This window comes from Ranitomeya variabilis, chromosome 6 (assembly GCF_051348905.1).
Source record: "Ranitomeya variabilis isolate aRanVar5 chromosome 6, aRanVar5.hap1, whole genome shotgun sequence".
In the NCBI taxonomy this organism is placed as follows: Eukaryota; Metazoa; Chordata; class Amphibia; order Anura; family Dendrobatidae; genus Ranitomeya; species Ranitomeya variabilis.
In genome coordinates, this window is record NC_135237.1 from 204,222,217 (window position 1) to 204,240,469 (window position 18,253).

General features: G+C 45.0%; 1 protein-coding gene across 6 annotated transcripts in view; it reads right to left on the reverse strand.

The window, feature by feature from the left end:
* Positions 1 to 18,253, reverse strand: part of LOC143782201 (maternal DNA replication licensing factor mcm6) — a 544,832-nt gene that overhangs the window by 358,998 nt on the left and 167,581 nt on the right. For 5 of the 6 annotated variants that reach the window (XM_077269399.1, XM_077269397.1, XM_077269401.1 and 2 more), the window contains exons 7-8: positions 3,846 to 3,991; positions 2,772 to 2,922 (exon numbers count right to left, since the gene is read on the reverse strand). The exons of the other annotated variant lie outside the window; for it this stretch is intronic. In XM_077269399.1, coding sequence (XP_077125514.1) covers positions 2,772 to 2,922; positions 3,846 to 3,991 — 297 coding nt within the window. The remainder of the gene's footprint in view (positions 1 to 2,771; positions 2,923 to 3,845; positions 3,992 to 18,253) is intronic. 6 annotated transcript variants of the gene reach the window in all.

Below are 18,253 nucleotides of genomic sequence, written 5' to 3' on the forward strand. Positions count from 1 at the left end.
GACAGACCCTCATCAAATTTGGGTTTGATAATTCCTTTATTACTACAATTATGGCCCTCTACTCCAACCCTAGAGCAAAAATCGTTGCTAACAATCATGTATCTCCCTCCTTCGCTATAACAAATGGTACAAGGCAGGGATGTCCCTTATCCCCACTCCTTTTTATCTTAGCCATGGAGCCCCTTGCACAAATGGTCAGACAAAATAATAACATCAAGGGATTGGAAACCCCCTCTCGCCAATACAAACTAAGTATGTTTGCTGATGACATCATTCTCACCCTAACAGACCCTATCAACACCATGTCAGAACTTCACAAGATATTGGATTCTTTCTCAAATGTCTCCTATTTCAAAATTAACGCAACAAAATCAAAAATCCTACCCTTAAATGTAGATGAAGAGCAAATTAAAAAAATTAAAGCTTTTTCCCCCATTACCTGGGCTAATAAAGAACTTACCTATTTAGGGATTAAGATCACTAAAAATCTAAACAACATCATAACAAATAATATTAATTACTTAATTAAAACTATAAAAAATGACACTACCACCTTTGGGCATAAATTCCTCTCCTGGTGTGGCAAAGTCCTCACAATAAAAATCTTTACGCTACCTAAGATTCTATACATTCTGAGCTCCATTCCTCTTCCCATTTCAGTATCATACCTTACATCTCTCCAAACCATCATTAATAAATTTATTTGGAATAATAAAAAACCCAGGACACCCTCAAGTATCACTTACAAAAAAAGAGCATATGGGGGCTTGGGGATTCCCAATATAGCTGCCCATTATTACACATCCTTGATAAAACAAAGCAGATTCTGGCTAACAGTATCAAAACCCCCAGCGTGGTTAGATATGGAAACCCTTCTAAATAAAAACAACCACCCCAAAGATTTAATTATAAAAACACTAACTGGTCATCAACTCAACTCAGTGACTCACCCAATATTCCAGGCCACCATACATGCTTGGGAAAAATTGTCCAGATCAAGAAAGGGAACATCCAAAAAATCTATCTTGGTTAAAATTCCTCTCTCCACTATTTCTACATGTAACAATATTACACTTCCAACTCTATGGGAAGAAAGGGGAATTAAGAGATTGGGAGAAGTCTATGATGGTAGCTCTTTCATAAAATTTAGCAACCTAAAAGAAAAGTTTAGACTCCTGTCATCGACGTTTTTACAATTTGTAATGTTAAAAGAACAAGTCACAAAGTTTCTCCAGAAGGGTCCTAAATTCTCCGAAGCATCCTTAAATTTAGTAAGTAACACGGAACACGGAGTCTTTTGGAGTCACAAATATATTTATGACTGGTTTAATCATGATTGGGAAATGCCTAAACATCCCTATATACGCAAGTGGGAAAGGGAACTGCAGTCTACCTTTACCAGAGAAGATTGGGAGGACGCTCTGTCTTCCACATATGATTCCACGTTATCTATGTCTCTTCAAGAATGTCATTTCAAAGTAAATACCCGCTGGTACTATACTCCAGCAAGATTAGCTCATATTAATCAAGATGGATCAGCCTCCTGTTGGAGAAAATGTGGCATTAAAGGGGACCTCCTTCACATGTTTTGGCATTGCCCAAAACTAAAACCTCTCTGGACACAAATATCTACCCTTATTGACAAAATTTATGGCAAACCACTAAATTTAACTCCCCATATAGCTTTGCTTTCCCTGGGCCTCGAGGACCTTAATCTAGATAAAAGGAATATGATTATACAAATATTACTGGTAGTAAAAAACAGCAGCATAGCTTTTAACTGGAAACATCTCCCTCCTTCATTTTCAGACATAATAGAACAACTATCTCTCCATAGGACATATGAATTATCCTTCGTCCTAGCGAATAACCAACTAGAGAAATATACAAATAAGTGGTCTCACTGGGACAATATATATCCATAACATCTATTCTCATAGATATATATCCAATATACGTACCTTAAAAATTGTTGTATAAAGTTTACTTTATTTTTGTACATTTCAGTTTATTTTTACTGTATATCTATAAAGTGATATAAAGCGTTTATAATACCCAAAATTGATATTGAAGCAAAATAAAGCTTTATAGAGAATGATTAAACATAAAAATATTATATGGTATGTTATGTTACATATTGGCAAAAATGCCTATAAAAATGAGTCATGTTTTGTTACGAAAACGAAAATATTGGAATGTACTTTTTCTGTACTTTCTCTAAATCTTTAAAACGATATGAAGCGTTTGATACGCTTAAAATTGTTAATGATACAATACAAAGTCTTATAGACACCCATTATATGTCAAATGTCTATTATAATATGGAATATTATATGTTATATGTTACCTAATGACAAACAATGCCTTCAAACTTGAATCTTGCCATGTTGCTAAAATGAAAATAAAAACATTGGAAAAGAAACAACAATACTAATGTTTCAGCTCAGGAAGAGCTCAGAAATCAATATTTTGTGGAATAACCATGATTTTTAATCACAGCTTTCATGCATCTTGGCATGCTTTCCACCAGTCTTTCCCATTGCTTATGGAGCAAAAATTTAAGCAGTTCTTCTTTGTTTGATGACTTGTGACTATCCATCATCCTCTTGATTACATTCCAGAGGTTTTCAATTGGGTTTAGGTCTGAGATGGGGATGCCCATGACTGGGCTTTGATGTAGTTTTTGCCAGAGCTGTATATGAAAAAGGGACTTGAGATGTATTGTATTTTTGTATATATTATTATTATTTTGTATATATTATTGTACTTACCATGTATTGTAGGAAACAGACTTGTGCATAAGTTATGGTACAAATTCTTGTCTTGACTCATTTCAAATACCTTTTCCCATTCTTGAACAGTCATTTGATTTTTTATACTTTCTGCGGTTTGATCTTCCTCTCTCAAATCTTTTCCTCCAAACTGTAAATATGTTTAACATTTAGATGAACTGATCACAGTATGCAAATAGGTTTAAAACAGTCACATTCGATGTTTTAAAGGGAACTCGTCACCAGAACAAATGCTATTAACCTGCAGATATGGGGTTAATTTGTAGGTAAATAGCATTATTTACCTGCCCGATGCCCACAATTAGCCAAAATCTGCAAGGTAACACGGCTGCGGGCCCAGGCACTGCTCTAAGAATACATAATGGTGGCTATAACAGCAGCCCTGAACTTGAGTGACAATGGTTCAACACTGGGGTCGGCTGTCAGTCAGTGCCAGGGCCGCAGTTACCTCTATACTGAATCAGCACTAGCCTTGCCCCATGATTGAAACTAGCCTTATAGTTCTGTGTGTACACGTTGTGGATTAGCCTTATGAATTTCTGGTGCCGATTCTGCCTCTCCTGGCAGAAAACGCAGCTGCGGATTTGTTGCGTTTTTGTGCGGATCCACAGCGTTTTTTGTGCGTTTTTGCTGCATTTTTTTTGCGGATTTGCTGCGTTTTTACCCCTGCGGATTTCTATAATGGAATGGGTACAAAAACGCTGCAGAGACACAAAAGTAGTGACATGCTAATTTTAAACCGCAGCGTTTCCGTAGCGGATTTTCCACAACGTGTCACCAGCTTTTTTTTTTTCTCATTGATTTACATTGTACTGTAAATCAATTGTGGATCTGCAGCGTCTCTGCACCGCAAAAAATGCTGCGAATCCGCAGAGAATCTGCAACGTGTGCACATAGACTAACAGGAGGAATAAAGTTCATGTAATCCCAGCAGCGTTCAGCTAAGTGTGGGCGCCAGGCAGGTTAATAATGATATTAACCTGCAAATTAATCCCATGTCTGCAGGTTAATAATATTTTTTCTGGTGACAGTCTCCTTTTAAAAACTACTTACATGAGGGTTTGTAGCCCCCACATGACATGCTAAAAAGGCCAGGCGGTATGACAAGTCTCTGACTCCCAAGGCTTTTAGACCCTGAATTCCTTCAGCATTAAATCCTTCGCCACCTGTGACTTTTGCTCCAGTTTCCATTCGGGCATCTACAAACAGAAGGTAATATGAAAAAGTAGGCATGCGAGTAACTTGTATATGATATATACAATATTTTATTTAACCCCTTCACCCCCAAGCCTGTTTCACCTTCCTGACCAGGCCAAATGTTACAATTCTGACCAGTGTCAATTTATACAGTTGGAATGTAAAGTATTCAGACCCCTTTAAAAATGTTCACTCTGTTTCATTACTGCCATTTGGTAAATTAAAAAAAAGTTCATTGTTTTCTCATTAATGTACACTCTGCACACTTTTGCTTATTTATTAAAAAGAAAAACTGAAATATCACATGGTCAAAGTATTCAGACCCTTTCCTCAGTCACTCATATTTTAGTCACATAGTTAATTTCCTTGTGATCCTCCTTGAAATGGTTCTACTCCTTCATTGGAGTCCAGCTGTGTTTAATGAAACTGATAGGACTTGATTTGGAAAGGCAAACACCTGTCTATATAAGACCTCACAGCTCAAAGTGCATGTCAGACCAAATGAGAATCATGAGGTCAAAGGAACTGGCCAAGGAGCTCAGGCAGAATTGTTCCAAGGCACAGATCTGGCCAAAGACTACAACAGAATTTTCAGTACTCAAAGTTGCTAAGAGCACAGTGGCCTCCGTAATCCTTAAACAGAAGAAGTTTGGGACCACCAGAAGTCTTCCTAGACCTGGACGTTGAGCCAAACTGAGCAATCATGGGAGAAGAGCCTAGGTGAGAGGTAAAAAAGAACCCCAAGATCACTGTGGCTGAGCTTCAGAGATGCAGTAGGGAGAAAGTTCCACAAAGTCAACTATCACTGCAGCGCTCCACCAGTCAGGCCTTTATGGCAGAGTGGCCAGACAGAAGCCTCTGGTTAGTGCAAGACATATGAAAGCCAGCATAGCGTTTGATAAAAAAAAACACATGAAGGACTCCCAGACTATGAAAAATAAGATTCTGTGGTCTGATGAGACGAAGATAGACCTTTTTGGTGATAAATCTAGTGGTATGTGTGAAGAAAATCAGGCACTAATCATCACCTGCCCAATACAATCCCAATAGTGAAACATGGTGGTGGCAGCATCATGCTATGGGGGTGTTTGTCAGCTGCAGGGACAGGACGACTGGTTATTATTGAAGGAAACATGAATGTGGCCAAGTACAGAGATATCCTAGCTGACAACCTCTTCCAGAGTGCTCTGGACCTCAGACTTGGCCTAAGTTTCACCTGTTCAGACCTAATTTATGTTTGGATGTGACGGTCAGTTTTTTGAGATTTGTACTCCTTGGTTGTCCAACGAACTGTGACCTCTGCCGCCAGGGTTTTCAGATGGGAATTTTTATTTATATTTTTAATTCCACAACAAGGGCCTTCTGGTACTGCCCCATTTTAGTAGACCTATCCGCCTCTGGAATAAGAGATACAAATTTCTCCTTGTAGCATGGGTCTAGAAGTGTCACCAACCAGTAATGACTGCCCCCCAAAATTTTGAGAATGCATGGGTCATGGGAAAGGCAGCTAAAGCTCAGCCATGCGTGCCAGACTGCTAACAAGCAAGACTTCCTTGTCCTCACCAAGAGAATGACTGACCATGCTCTCGTCCTCCTCCCTGTCCTCAGGTGATCCATGCTGAACAGACGGTATATGACAGTTGTGCAGGTGATACCGTCTAAAGCGCATGAAACTAGCTCCTGTTCATCCTCCTCATTGTCACCCAATCCACATTGAGATGAGATGAGGTTGGGCTGTGTGTAATCACCCTGTATTGTTCCTTGCTTCATCTCATCGTGCTCCGCCTGCAATGCATCCTCCGATTGTGAGCAGATAACATTTCAGAACACAGAGAAGATGAATGGTGTTGCAAATTATGGCGTCATCGCTGCTCACCTTGCTGATGCTGGTAGTAAACAACTGCCCTCTTCTGCTCACAAATCCTTCCAAATATCTGGCAGTGTAGAGTTCCAACGTGTAGGGACATTACACACCAGTCGGTGAGAGCCAGAAGCTCCAAACGCTGCTGAAGCATGGCAAGGGCAGCAGAAGCTATAGCTGACATTCGAAAATGGTCACACATGTGGCGTACCTTGACAAGCAGATATGGAAGTTCCTGGTATGGTTAGAGAAACTGCTGAACCACGAGGTTAAGCACATGGGCCAGGCATGGAACGTTTGTGAGCTAGCTTCACATCAGAGCTGCTACCAGGTTCCAGCCATTGTCACATATGACCATGCCTGGCTGTAGGTTTAGCGGTGTCAACCACAGATCTGCCTGCTTTTTTAGAGCTGTAAACAGCTCTTCAGCATTCTGCGGTTTGTCACCTAAGCATATTCGCTTCAGCACAACCTGTTGCCACTTGGCTGAGGCAGTGCTTCCAGCTTGTTCCTGATGTGATCATTTCAGAGATAGAAGCTGAGAAGGATGTGCTGGTGCAGGAGCTGTAGACTGGGGGGCAACCCTGATTGTCGTAGGGCCCACAATTCTTGGCGTTGGGAGGACGTGTTCCATCGCAAGGTCCGACTGGGTCCCGGCTTCCACTATGTTAATCCAGTGTGCCATCAGCGAGATGTACTGTCCCTGACCACAAGCACTTGTCCACGTGTCCGTGGTTAGGTGGACTTTCCCAGCAACTGCATTGTTGAGGGAATGGCTAATGTTGTGGGACAAGTGCTTGGATAATGCGAAAATGGCACATCGGGAGAAATAGTGGTGGCTGGGGACCTAGTACCAACGGATGGCCACCGCCATCAGGTTGCGGAAAGCCTTCGTCTCCACGATCCTAAATCCAAAATTTTGAGCACAAGCAGTCACAAAATGTGTGAATTTAGTAGTGTGGCCTGTGGGACATGGGCTGCTTATTTGTGCTTGCGTTCCAAGGACTGGGGAATGGACATCTGAATGCTGCGCTGGGACAAGGATGTAAACATGCTTGCTGATTGTGCTAGTTGAGTGTGTGCAATTACAGATGCAGGGCAGGAGGCATCTTCGCATGCAACATGGACAGGGGATTGGCTTGCACGCACAACAGTGGAAGAAGCAATGGTGTCACCCGCATACACTGTTCAGCCCACAAAGTCAGGTGCTTTGCAGCCATGTGCCTGATCATGTTGGTGGTGGTCAGGCTGGTAGTTTTGCTACACCTGCTGATGTTCCACCTTTCAGGTGGTCCAAATGGCCTGTTTGGGGTTATCAGCAGATTCTTTAGAAAAAAAACAAGTCTCGGGAAGACCTAACAGTTGTACTGGCAACTTCCGCCGTGTTGGTGTTACGCGGAACGGTTGCCCACTTTGTCTGCAGCCCCCACACTGCTTCTTCCTGCCTGTTAGTGTGCGGCGCCTCCCTCCCCGTGGGTGCTGCTATCCTCACTCTGCATGTCCTCCTGCCAGGTTAGGGCAGTTACTATATCATCCACCACCTCGTCTTCCACTTCCACACCCTAGTCCTCCTCTTGACTTTCTGGCAATTGTGTCTCATCTTTATCCACCTCTTGTGACACTTTTCCACCGACACCTTCGTGTGACCATGGCTGCTCAAATATTTGGGCATCGCTACATGCGATCTTCTCTTGCCCTGCTTCAAGTGGACCGGGCAAGAGGCCCAAATGTATAAAATGATAAAGTGAACAGCTCTTTTGAGTGTCCAAGTGTGAGAGAGATCAGTTGTCTCCGGGTACTCGGCATGGTGTGAGGAAGGAGGATCAGGGTGAGGAATATGTGGTCCAGACTCATGGCTACTGAGACTTGCAATGTGGAAGACAGGGTGGTGGCGGTGGCAAAGTGACTGGAAGCATTATCAGCTATCCAACCAACAACCTTTTGACACTGCTCTGGGTTCAAAAGCAGTGTTCTGTGGTCCCCTAGTAATTGGGACAGGAAGGTCGGGCAATTAGATGTGGGTGTTTATTGTGGCACAATTACAGCTTGCCCATGGCCTCGGACTTGGAATGCACCATCACGCCTTGCCCATTTTAAGTGGAGGACAATATTTTTCGCATTCAGTACAAATGGCTGAATTTTGAGCACAATTATTTGTGATCTGTGTGACAGACAAACTACAGTTTTAAATAGCTTGCCTGTAGGTAACTATTTTTTACCAGAAAACTGGTGTTAACACACTGCAACAAAATTTAAATGGAGGACAGAAAGGGCAGAATTTTGAACGCAATTATATGTGATCCGTGTGACGGACAAAAAAAAAAAAAAAAGTTTTAAATAGATGGATTTTCAGAGCCGTAATATGGAAAGCATCTGGCTGTATTCTGCAGTGCCAACAAGGAAAAGGAGCAGAAAAACTGTTCACTGGATTGCTTTTTAAGCAAATAATCAGGATTAAGATCGGAAAAAAATATATATATTCCTGGCCCCTGATACCTGGGCTTGGTCTAGAAATATCTGTCAAAGCAGCAGCAGCAGCAGACAGAACTGGAATGGACCCTTTGCTATATGCACTGTAGTCTACCACATACATTGCCTGCCTGCCTAGCATGGACATCTATGCAGCTGGATTAGTCCTCAGAAGGACTTAGTTGAGATGGATGTGTGTCTAATGCAGCGCCCCAGGGGTCCAGTCACCACAGAGTACTGCAACTCATCCAGAGGTGTGGTATTCCACTCTCTGGTAAAGAGGGGGTATGGCTCAGAATCCTACACCTGCATCCAACATTAGACAATTCAGTCAGGGCACCTGAACATACACTAAGGGAGGAAGGTCTCATCTCAGGCGGCATAGGAAAGGGTGTTGGAGGAGTGGGTGAGGTAGATAGAGTAGTGGAGGAGCTTGTTAAGACATCAGCTTAGGCAGAGATTGTGAGATAAGTGGAGCTGAGCAGACATGGGGGTCTGCAGCTTCTGTGAAACAAACAAACGAGTTCCCAGAAAGTGACGGAACTTAAGAAAAGTGAAATGACAGAAAGAACCAAAGGAAGGGGTCCTAGAGGCATGGGTAGTGAGAAGTTCACCCATGTGGCTCGTATCCACACTGACCATCGGGAAGAGGAACCAGGTCGCAGTGCGGGACCAGCCCTCAAACTAGTGGAGAAATTAAGAACTCAGCTAGCTAATTGGAGGCTGTGGCTTTTGAAAGAAGCAGGGCTACATCTGAACACATTGGCTGAAAAGGCAGCCGAATAGGATTCAGGGAGGACTTAACACTCACTGCCCGGCAGGGTCTGTGGCTGCTGGCTTGGGACACTGTGGCAGGCGCAGGGCAGTAGAGTCGATAGCCAGCGCAGAAAGACGGCCAGAGAAAGGAACATAGAAGGAGGGTTTTGGAAGGTGCACCCAAATTGTTTGAGCACTGGCTGGACCACAAAGCTGGAGGACACAGCACCCCGGCTGGGGCAAATAAGAACTGTGAGTAAAGCATTGAATACTGCACAACAATGTGTCCTCACTAGTGTTGAGCGATACCGTCCGATACTTGAAAGTATCGGTATCGGATAGTATCGGCCGATACCCGAAAAGTATCGGATATCGCCGATACCAATACAAGTCAATGGGACACCAAGTATCGGAAGGTATCCTGATGGTTCCCAGGGTCTGAAGGAGAGGAAACTCTCCTTCAGGCCCTGGTATCCATTTTACTGTGTAAAATAAAGAATTAAAATAAAAAATATTGATATACTCACCTCTCCGGAGGCCCCTGGACATCACCGCTGGTAACCGGCAGCCTTCTTTGCTTAAAATGAGCGCATTTAGGGCCTTCCATGATGTCACGGCTTCTGATTGGTCACGTGCCGCTCAAGTGACCGCCACGCGACCAATCACAAGCTAAGACGTCATTCTCAGGTCCTAAATTCCTAGAATGAGGAGTTTAGGGCCTGAGAATGACGTCACGGCTTGTGATTGGTCGCGTGGCGGTCACATGAGCGGCACGCGACCAATCGGAAGCCGTGACGTCATGGAAGGCCCTAAATGCGCTCATTTTAAGCAAAGAAGGCTGCCGGTTACCAGCGGTGATGTCCAGGGGCCTCCGGAGAGGTGAGTATATCAATATTTTTTATTTTAATTCTTTATTTTACACAGTAATATGGATCCGATACCGATTCCCGATACCACAAAAGTATCGGATCTCGGTATCGGAATGCTCAACACTAGTCCTCACTTTAATTTACTGTGCCATCCACCCTGCACTACAGCCACCACATTTGCCATCATCACTACTTACAATCTACGTGCCCTAGGACTAAAGCTCTGCCTGTGGAGAGAGTGTATCAACACTGCTGCATCACCATGAGCCCCAGCAGTCTCTTAACCCCTTAACGACCGCCGATACGCCTTTTAGCGACAGCAGTTAGGGGTACTTAAACCACAGTGCCTTTAATTAACGGTGATGTGAAAAAAGTGAATAGCTCCCCCCAGAGTCGGATTTTCAATGGGGTCTCGGTTGCCGGGGGTAGCCGAGACCCCAGAGAACATGATTCGTGGTTTTTTTTTTACAGACCCCCAGGTTGCGATCTACAGTAATTAACTGTTTACTGGCGGTCACAGCTAGAGGAGTTGGGCTAAAGCTAGGACTTGGGTTAGGGCTAACGTTAGGGCTAGGGCTAAAATTAGGGCTAGGGTTGGGGCTAAAGTTAGGGCTTGGGTTGCGGCTAAAGTTAGGGTTAGAGTTGGAAATGTGAAAGAGGCCTTACCCTAATCCCATCGGTACGGGGCCTTTGCAATCCAATGGCCCAACGTACCAATGGACGTTGTGCAAAATTGTGCACAACGTGGGCAGTGGATGCAGTTTTACGATGCATCCGCTGCCCATTCTGAAGTGCAGGGAGGAGGGGGCGGAGTTCCGGCTGCGCATGCACGGTCGGAAATGGCGGATCTGACGGATGAAAAACATTCCCTTTAACGTTTTTTCGTCACGACGGTAAGCGAAAACACAACGCATCCGTCACAATCCGTTGTCAATAAAAGTATATGGCAAAAAAACGCATCCTGCAAGCACATTTGCAGAATCCGTTTTTTTTACCAAAACGATGGATTGTGACGGATGGCAAAAAAGGAAGTGTGAAAGAGGCTTTAGGGTTTGGATTAGGGTTGGTATTAGGGTTAGGGTTGGCATTAGGGTTAGGCTTGGGATTATGGTTAAGGTTAGGGTTGGCATTAGGGTTAGGGGAGCGTTGGATTTAGGCTAAGTGCACACATCGCAAAATTGCCGCGGAAATTCTGCAACTCCTGCTGCGGGTATATTGCATGCGGAATTGGCATGCGTATTCCCGCTAAAAACCAGCATTTTGCAAGCATAATTAGCTTGCAGAATGCTAGCGTTTTCCAAGCGATCTGTAGCATCGCTTGTAAAACTGATTGATAGGTTGGTCACACTTGTCAAACATAGCGTTTGACAAGTGTGACCAACTTTTTACTATTGATCCTGCCTATGCAGCATCATTAGTAAAATATATTGTAACGGGGTCTACCGTGCTGGGGTACCTCTTTCAGTACCACCCCGTGGTTCAGGAGGTCCACTCTGCTTTGGCTGGAGTCTGAATGAAGGACGCTGGCTGGAATTATTTTATTACATGGGCGCATATAAAAGATCACTGCTTCTCCACGTATTTCCAGTGTGACAACACTTTACTCACTGGACACAGAATATATCACACAGATACAGAGGGCAGGCCAATTGAAAAGCAGCAGGCCAGACATACATTACAATAGCCGATATTTACTGTGGGAGTTACAAAGGTGGGGGAGGTCAGAAGGACAATATCTTGTCCCCTCTGCCCAGGGGCGCAGCGTGTGGACTGATGCATTTCACATGGAACCTATTATACATACATATGACTGCACAACACATTCTGGGTGCTGCGGGGTTCCGTAACAGATATAATGTTAAAAATAATTTAAAAAAATATTAAAAAAATGGTTATTCTCACCTTCCGAAGGTAGCCGATCTCCTTCCTATAGATGCTTTGTGTGCAGGACCTGCGGTCACGATGTCATCACAGGTCCTTCACACAAAGCATCCATGGGAACAGAACCGGCCGCGTGCATAGCTGAGAGGCGGGAAGACACCGGGGGCCATCAGAAGGTGAGTATATAACAATTTTTTTTTAAATTCTTTTTTTACCAATTATATGGTGCCCAGTCCGTGGAGGAAAGTCTCCTCTCCTCCACCCTGGGTACCATCCGCACATGATCCGCTCACTTCCCGCATGGTGGGCATAGCCCCATGCAGGAAATAAGATCAATGCATTCCTTGGTGTGCGGAATCCCTGCGATTCCGCAAATTTAATGAACATGCTGCCTTTTTTTCTGGAATGCGATCCCGCTCAGGAAAACAACGCAGCATGTGCACAAAAAATGTGGATTGCATTCTATTAAATAGGATGCTTAATGTGAGCGTTTTTTTCATGGTTTTATAGCATTTTTATAGCGAAAAACCACAGAAAAAATGCGAAAAATCTGCTACATTTGCACACAGCCTTAGGGTTTTGATTAGGGTTATGGTTAGGGTTGGTATTAGGGTTGTTTTGGGGTTAGGGTTGTGATTATCGTTAGGGTTGTGATTAGTGTTGAGCATTCCGATACTGCAAGTATCGGGTATCGGCCGATACTTGCTGTATCGGAATTTCCGATACCGAGATCCGATACTTTTGTGGTATCGGGTATCGGGTATCGCAACAACATTAATGTAATAATGTGTAAAAAAGAGAATTAAAATAAAAAATATCGCTATACTCACCTGTCCGACGCAGCCGGGACCTCAGCGAGGGAACCGGCAGCGTTGTTTGTTTAAATTTCGCGCTTTTACTTGGTTACGTGAAGTCCCGGCTTGTGATTGGTCAGGGCGGCCATGTTGCCGGGACGCGGACCAATCACAGCAAGCCGTGACGAAATTACGTGACGTCACGGGAGGCTGGACATGCGCGTATTTTGAAAAGCGCGCGTGTCCAGCCTCCAGTGACGTCCCGGCAACATGGCCGCCATTAACCAATCACAAGCCGGGACGTCACGGGAGGCTGGACATGCGCGTATTTTGAAAAGCGCGCGTGTCCAGCCTCCAGTGACGTCCCGGCAACATGGCCGCCATTAACCAATCACAAGCCGGGACGTCACGGGAGGCTGGACATGCGCGTATTTTGAAAAGCGCGCGTGTCCAGCCTCCAGTGACGTCCCGGCAACATGGCCGCCATTAACCAATCACAAGCCGGGACGTCACTGGAGGCTGGACACGCGCGCTTTTTAAAATACGCGCGTGTCCAGCCTCCCGTGACGTCACGGCTTGTGATTGGTTAATGGCGGCCATGTTGCCGGGACGCGGACCAATCACAAGCCGTGACGTCACGGGAGGCTGGACACGCGCGTATTTTAAAAAGCGCGCGTGTCCAGCCTCCAGTGACGTCCCGGCTTGTGATTGGTTAATGGCGGCCATGTTGCCGGGACGTCACTGGAGGCTGGACACGCGCGCTTTTCAAAATACGCGCATGTCCAGCCTCCCGTGACGTCCCGGCTTGTGATTGGTTAATGGCGGCCATGTTGCCGGGACGTCACTGGAGGCTGGACACGCGCGCTTTTCAAAATACGCGCATGTCCAGCCTCCCGTGACGTCCCGGCTTGTGATTGGTTAATGGCGGCCATGTTGCCGGGACGTCACTGGAGGCTGGACACGCGCGCTTTTCAAAATACGCGCATGTCCAGCCTCCCGTGACGTCACGGCTTGTGATTGGTTAATGGCGGCCATGTTGCCGGGACGCGGACCAATCACAGCAAGCCGTGACATAATTTCGTCATGGCTTGCTGTGATTGGTCCGCGTCCCGGCAACATGGCCGCCCTGACCAATCACAAGCCGGGACCTCACGTAACCAAGTAAAAGCGCGAATTTTAAACAAACAACGCTGCCGGTTCCCTCGCTGAGGTCCCGGCTGCGTCGGACAGGTGAGTATAGCAATATTTTTTATTTTAATTCTTTCTTTTACACATTAATATGGTTCCCAGGGCCTGAAGGAGAGTTTCCTCTCCTTCAGACCCTGGGAACCATCAGGAATACCGTCCGATACCTGAGTCCCATTGACTTGTATTGGTATCGGGTATCGGTATCGGATTGGATCCGATACTTTGCCGGTATCGGCCGATACTTTCCGATACCGATACTTTCAAGTATCGGACGGTATCGCTCAACACTAGTTGTGATTAGGGTTATGGATCGGGTTGGGATTAGGGTTAGGGGTGTGTTAGGGTCAGGGTTGGAGTTAGAATTGGGGGGTTTCCACTGTTTATGTACATCAGGGGGTCTCCAAATGCGACAGCCAATTTTGCGCTCAAAAAGTCAAATGGTGCTCTCTCCCTTCTGAGCTCTGCCGTGCGCGCAAACAGTGGTTTACCCCCACATATGGGGCATCACCATACTCGGGATAAATTGGACAACAACTTTTGGGGTCCAATTTCTCCTGTTACCCTTGTGAAAATATAAATGGGGGCTAAAAAATCTTTTTTGTGAAAAAAAATATTTTTTATTTTCACGATTCTGCATTATAAACTTCTGTCAAGCACTTGGGCATTCAAAGTTCTCACCACACATCTAGACAAGTTCCTTGGGGGGGTCTAGTTACCAAAATGGGGTCACTTGTGGGGGTTTCTACTGTTTAGGTACAACAAGGGCTCTGCAAACGCATCATAACGCCCTCAGACCATTCTATCAAAGTTTGCATTCCAAAACGGCGCTCCTTCCCTTCTGATCTCTGCCGTGCGCCCAAACAGTGGTCCCCCCACACATGGGGTATCAGTGTACTCAGGACAAATAGGACAACAACTTTTGGGGTCTAATTTCTCTTGTTACCCTTGCAAAAATACAAATTTGGGGACTAAAAAAATCTTTTTTGTGGAAAAAAATATGATTTTTTTTCATGGCTCTACATTAGAAACTTCTATGAAGCAGTTGGGGGTTCATAGTGCTGACCACACATCTAGATAGGCTCTTTTGGGGTCACTTGTGGGGGGTTTCTACTGTTTAGATACATTAGGAGCTCTGCAAATGCAACATGACGCCCGCAGACCATCCCATCAAAGTCTGCATTCCAAGCGGCGCTCCTTCCCTTCCGAACCCCGATGTGTGCCCAAACAGTGCCCCCTCCCACATATGGGGTATCAGCATACGCAGGACAAACTGGTCAACAAATTTTGGGGCCCAATGTCTCCTTTACCCTTGAGAAAATAAAAAATTGCAGGCTAAAAAATCATTTTTGAGGAAAAAAAAGGATTTTTTTATTTTCACGGCTCTACTTTATAAATTTCTGTGAAGCACTTGGGGGTTCAAAGTGCTCAACACACATATAGATAAGTTCCTTAAGGGGTATACTTTCCAAAATTGTGTCATTTGTGGGGGGTTTCCACTGTTTAGGCACATCAGGAGCTCTCCAAATGCGACATGGCGTCCGAACTCAATTCCAGCCAATTCTACATTGAAAAAGACAAACGGCACTCCTTCTCTTCCAAGCTCTGCGGTGCGCCCAAACAGTGGTTTACCCCCACATATGGGGTATCGTCGTATTCAGGAGAAATTGCACAACAAAATTTATGGTTAAATTTCCGTTTTTATACTTGCGAAAATAAAAAAAATTGGTTCTGAAGTAAAATGTTTGCAAAAAACGTTAAATGTTCATTTTTTCCTTCCACATTGTTTCAGTTCCTGTGAAGCACGTAAAGGGTTAATAAACTTCTTGAGTGTGGTTCTGAGCACCTTTAGGGGTGCAGTTTTTAGAATGGTGTCACACCTGTTTTTTTTCTATTACATAGACCCCTCAAAATGGCTTCAAATGTGATGTGGTCCCTAAAAAAAAAGGTGTTGTAAAAATGAGAAATTGCTGATGGTCAACTTTTAACCCTTATAACTCCCTAACAAAAACAAAATTATTTCCAAAATTGTGCTGATGTAAAGTAGACATGTGGGAAATGTTATTTATTAACTGTTTTGTGACATCTCTCTCTGATTTAAGGGCATAAAAATAAAAATGTTGAAAATTGCTAAATTTTAAAAATCTTCGCCATATTTCCGTTTTTTCATAATTAATTGCAAGTAATAGCGAAGAAATCTTCAGAACAAACTTGAGTGAATGGCACCAGGACGCACAATACTATAATGGAGCGGATGTACCGTATGTAACCCTTTTCAGACCCACAGCATGCAGTGTAAATTTTAACTGGAAAGTGGTGCTCAGCTTTCAAAAATACAAAAGCATGCAACACAAACAGAGCGGAGAACAGAAAAAAGCGGCACTCACCAATGTCAGCGCAGTGATGTTCTTTAATGTGTCATATTTGTTAAAATACAACAGCAGGACATCAACCCGTGGACCCATGGAAGCGCTGATTGCGTGAAACGGCTGTCGTCCAGTTCACCCTCCCCGCACCCTCATCGCCTACAACCTGCTGTTGTAGTTTAACAAATATGACACATTAAAGAACATCACTGCGCTAACATTGGTGAGTGCCGCTTTTTTCTGTTCTCGGCTCTGTGTTTGTGTTAATAGCGAAGAAATGTTACCACTAACATGAAGTACAATATGTCACGAAAAAACATTCTCTGAATCAGCGGGATCTGTTAAAGCGTTCCAGAGTTATAACCTCAAAGTGACAGTGGTCAGAATTGTAAAAATTGGCTCGGTCATTAAGTACCAAATTGGCTCTGTCACTAAGGGGTTAAAGCAGTGTTGACTAACACCTCATATTTGCCGAATACCACAGATGGCATCTTGAACATTACAATATTACACTTTATTTCCATTTTCATTAACCCCTTTTACTGGATGCCCAGGGCCACGGACCGGGTCATGACCACCGTGATCACCCCTTTAAGAACAGAACCGGCTGGTACCGAGTACCCCACGGGCGCTCCACTAATATAATGTAGTATACTTACACTAACTAAAACAAGTGCGACACCCGCTAGGGCCGTGGGGTACTCGGAACTGGGTTGGATGGTTCTTAAAGGGGTGGTCACGACAGAAGTGACCCGATCCGTGGCCCTGGGCATGCAATGAAATAAAAGGGTTTGATGATGGAAATAAAGTTTGTAAGGGATAAGGGGAATGTTCGTGACACTACCTGTGGTTTTCGTCAAGGGATAGCAGACGCTGCTTTAAGAGACTGCTGGGGCTGATGGTGGTGCAGCATAGTTGGTCCAGATCTCCACAGGCAGAGCTAAGTCCCAGAGCACTTATGATGTTAAAGATGGGGATGATGATGATGTAGCGCAGGGTGAATGGTGCAATAAAGAGGACACAACAAGATGCAGTCTTCACATTTTACTCACAGTTCAGATGTTATTCCCCAGCTGGGGTGCTGTGTCCTCAAGGTCTGTGGTCCAGCCAACTCTCCAATAATTTGGTGCACTTGTCCAGAACCCCCTTTGTATGTGCCTTTCCTGGTGGCTCACCTCTCCTGCCCTTCACACCCAGTGTCCCGAACCGGTAGGACCGGGTCCTGTCAGGCAATGTCTTCACTGTCCCCTTGATCCGCTTTGTCTACCTTTTCAGCAAAATAGATGTGCTTGTGGCTGTCGCGCTTGCAGACATGACAGCCTCCGGGTTCCTAGATGGGACATGTAGTTCCTCACTAGATCAGGGGCCGGTTCCCCTACTGCAACCTGGTCCCTCCATCTGGCGATGGTCAGTGTGAATGTGGGCCCCAAGGGTGGTCTCCACACTTCCCGTGCCCCTAGGACCCCTTTGTTCCCTCTGGGAGCTTCTTTCTTTTCTATTCAGACTGTCTGGAGCTTCAGACCTACATGTCTGCTCTGCTCCACTTCTCCTTATAGACTCCTCCCTCCTGTCTCCCCTGCAACTCACTCTCCACCCACACGTACTACCCAATTCCTCCCTTACCTGGGGAGGTCAGGTGTTGGGTGCTAGTGTTAGGGTTCTGTGCAGTGTCTCCTCCTTACCTGAGATTTGGGGTACCACACCTCCGGCTGAGATGCAGTACCTCTGTGGCGACTGGACCTTCAGGGGCAACACACAAGGAAATCTTTCCCTAGCTCCGCAGCAATTCTCCCTACACTGCCCGATTCCAGAGTAGTCTAATGAGCAAGGCGGTGTCAGGTTTGATATAGACCTGATAACGCGGTGCGGCCAGCCAATCACTAATGCCACAACCAACATGGCTGCGACATTAGTGTGTGGCAGACAATCCCTGCATGTTCTTTGGCTCACTAAAGAGTGCCAAACATGCAGGGTGGGGACCTGAGCTCCTGTTGAGCAACCCTGGAAATACTTGGCGAGCAGTGAGATGCTCAGGCGAGTACCAAGTAGTGTCGAACATGCTCACTCATCACGGTTTATTATG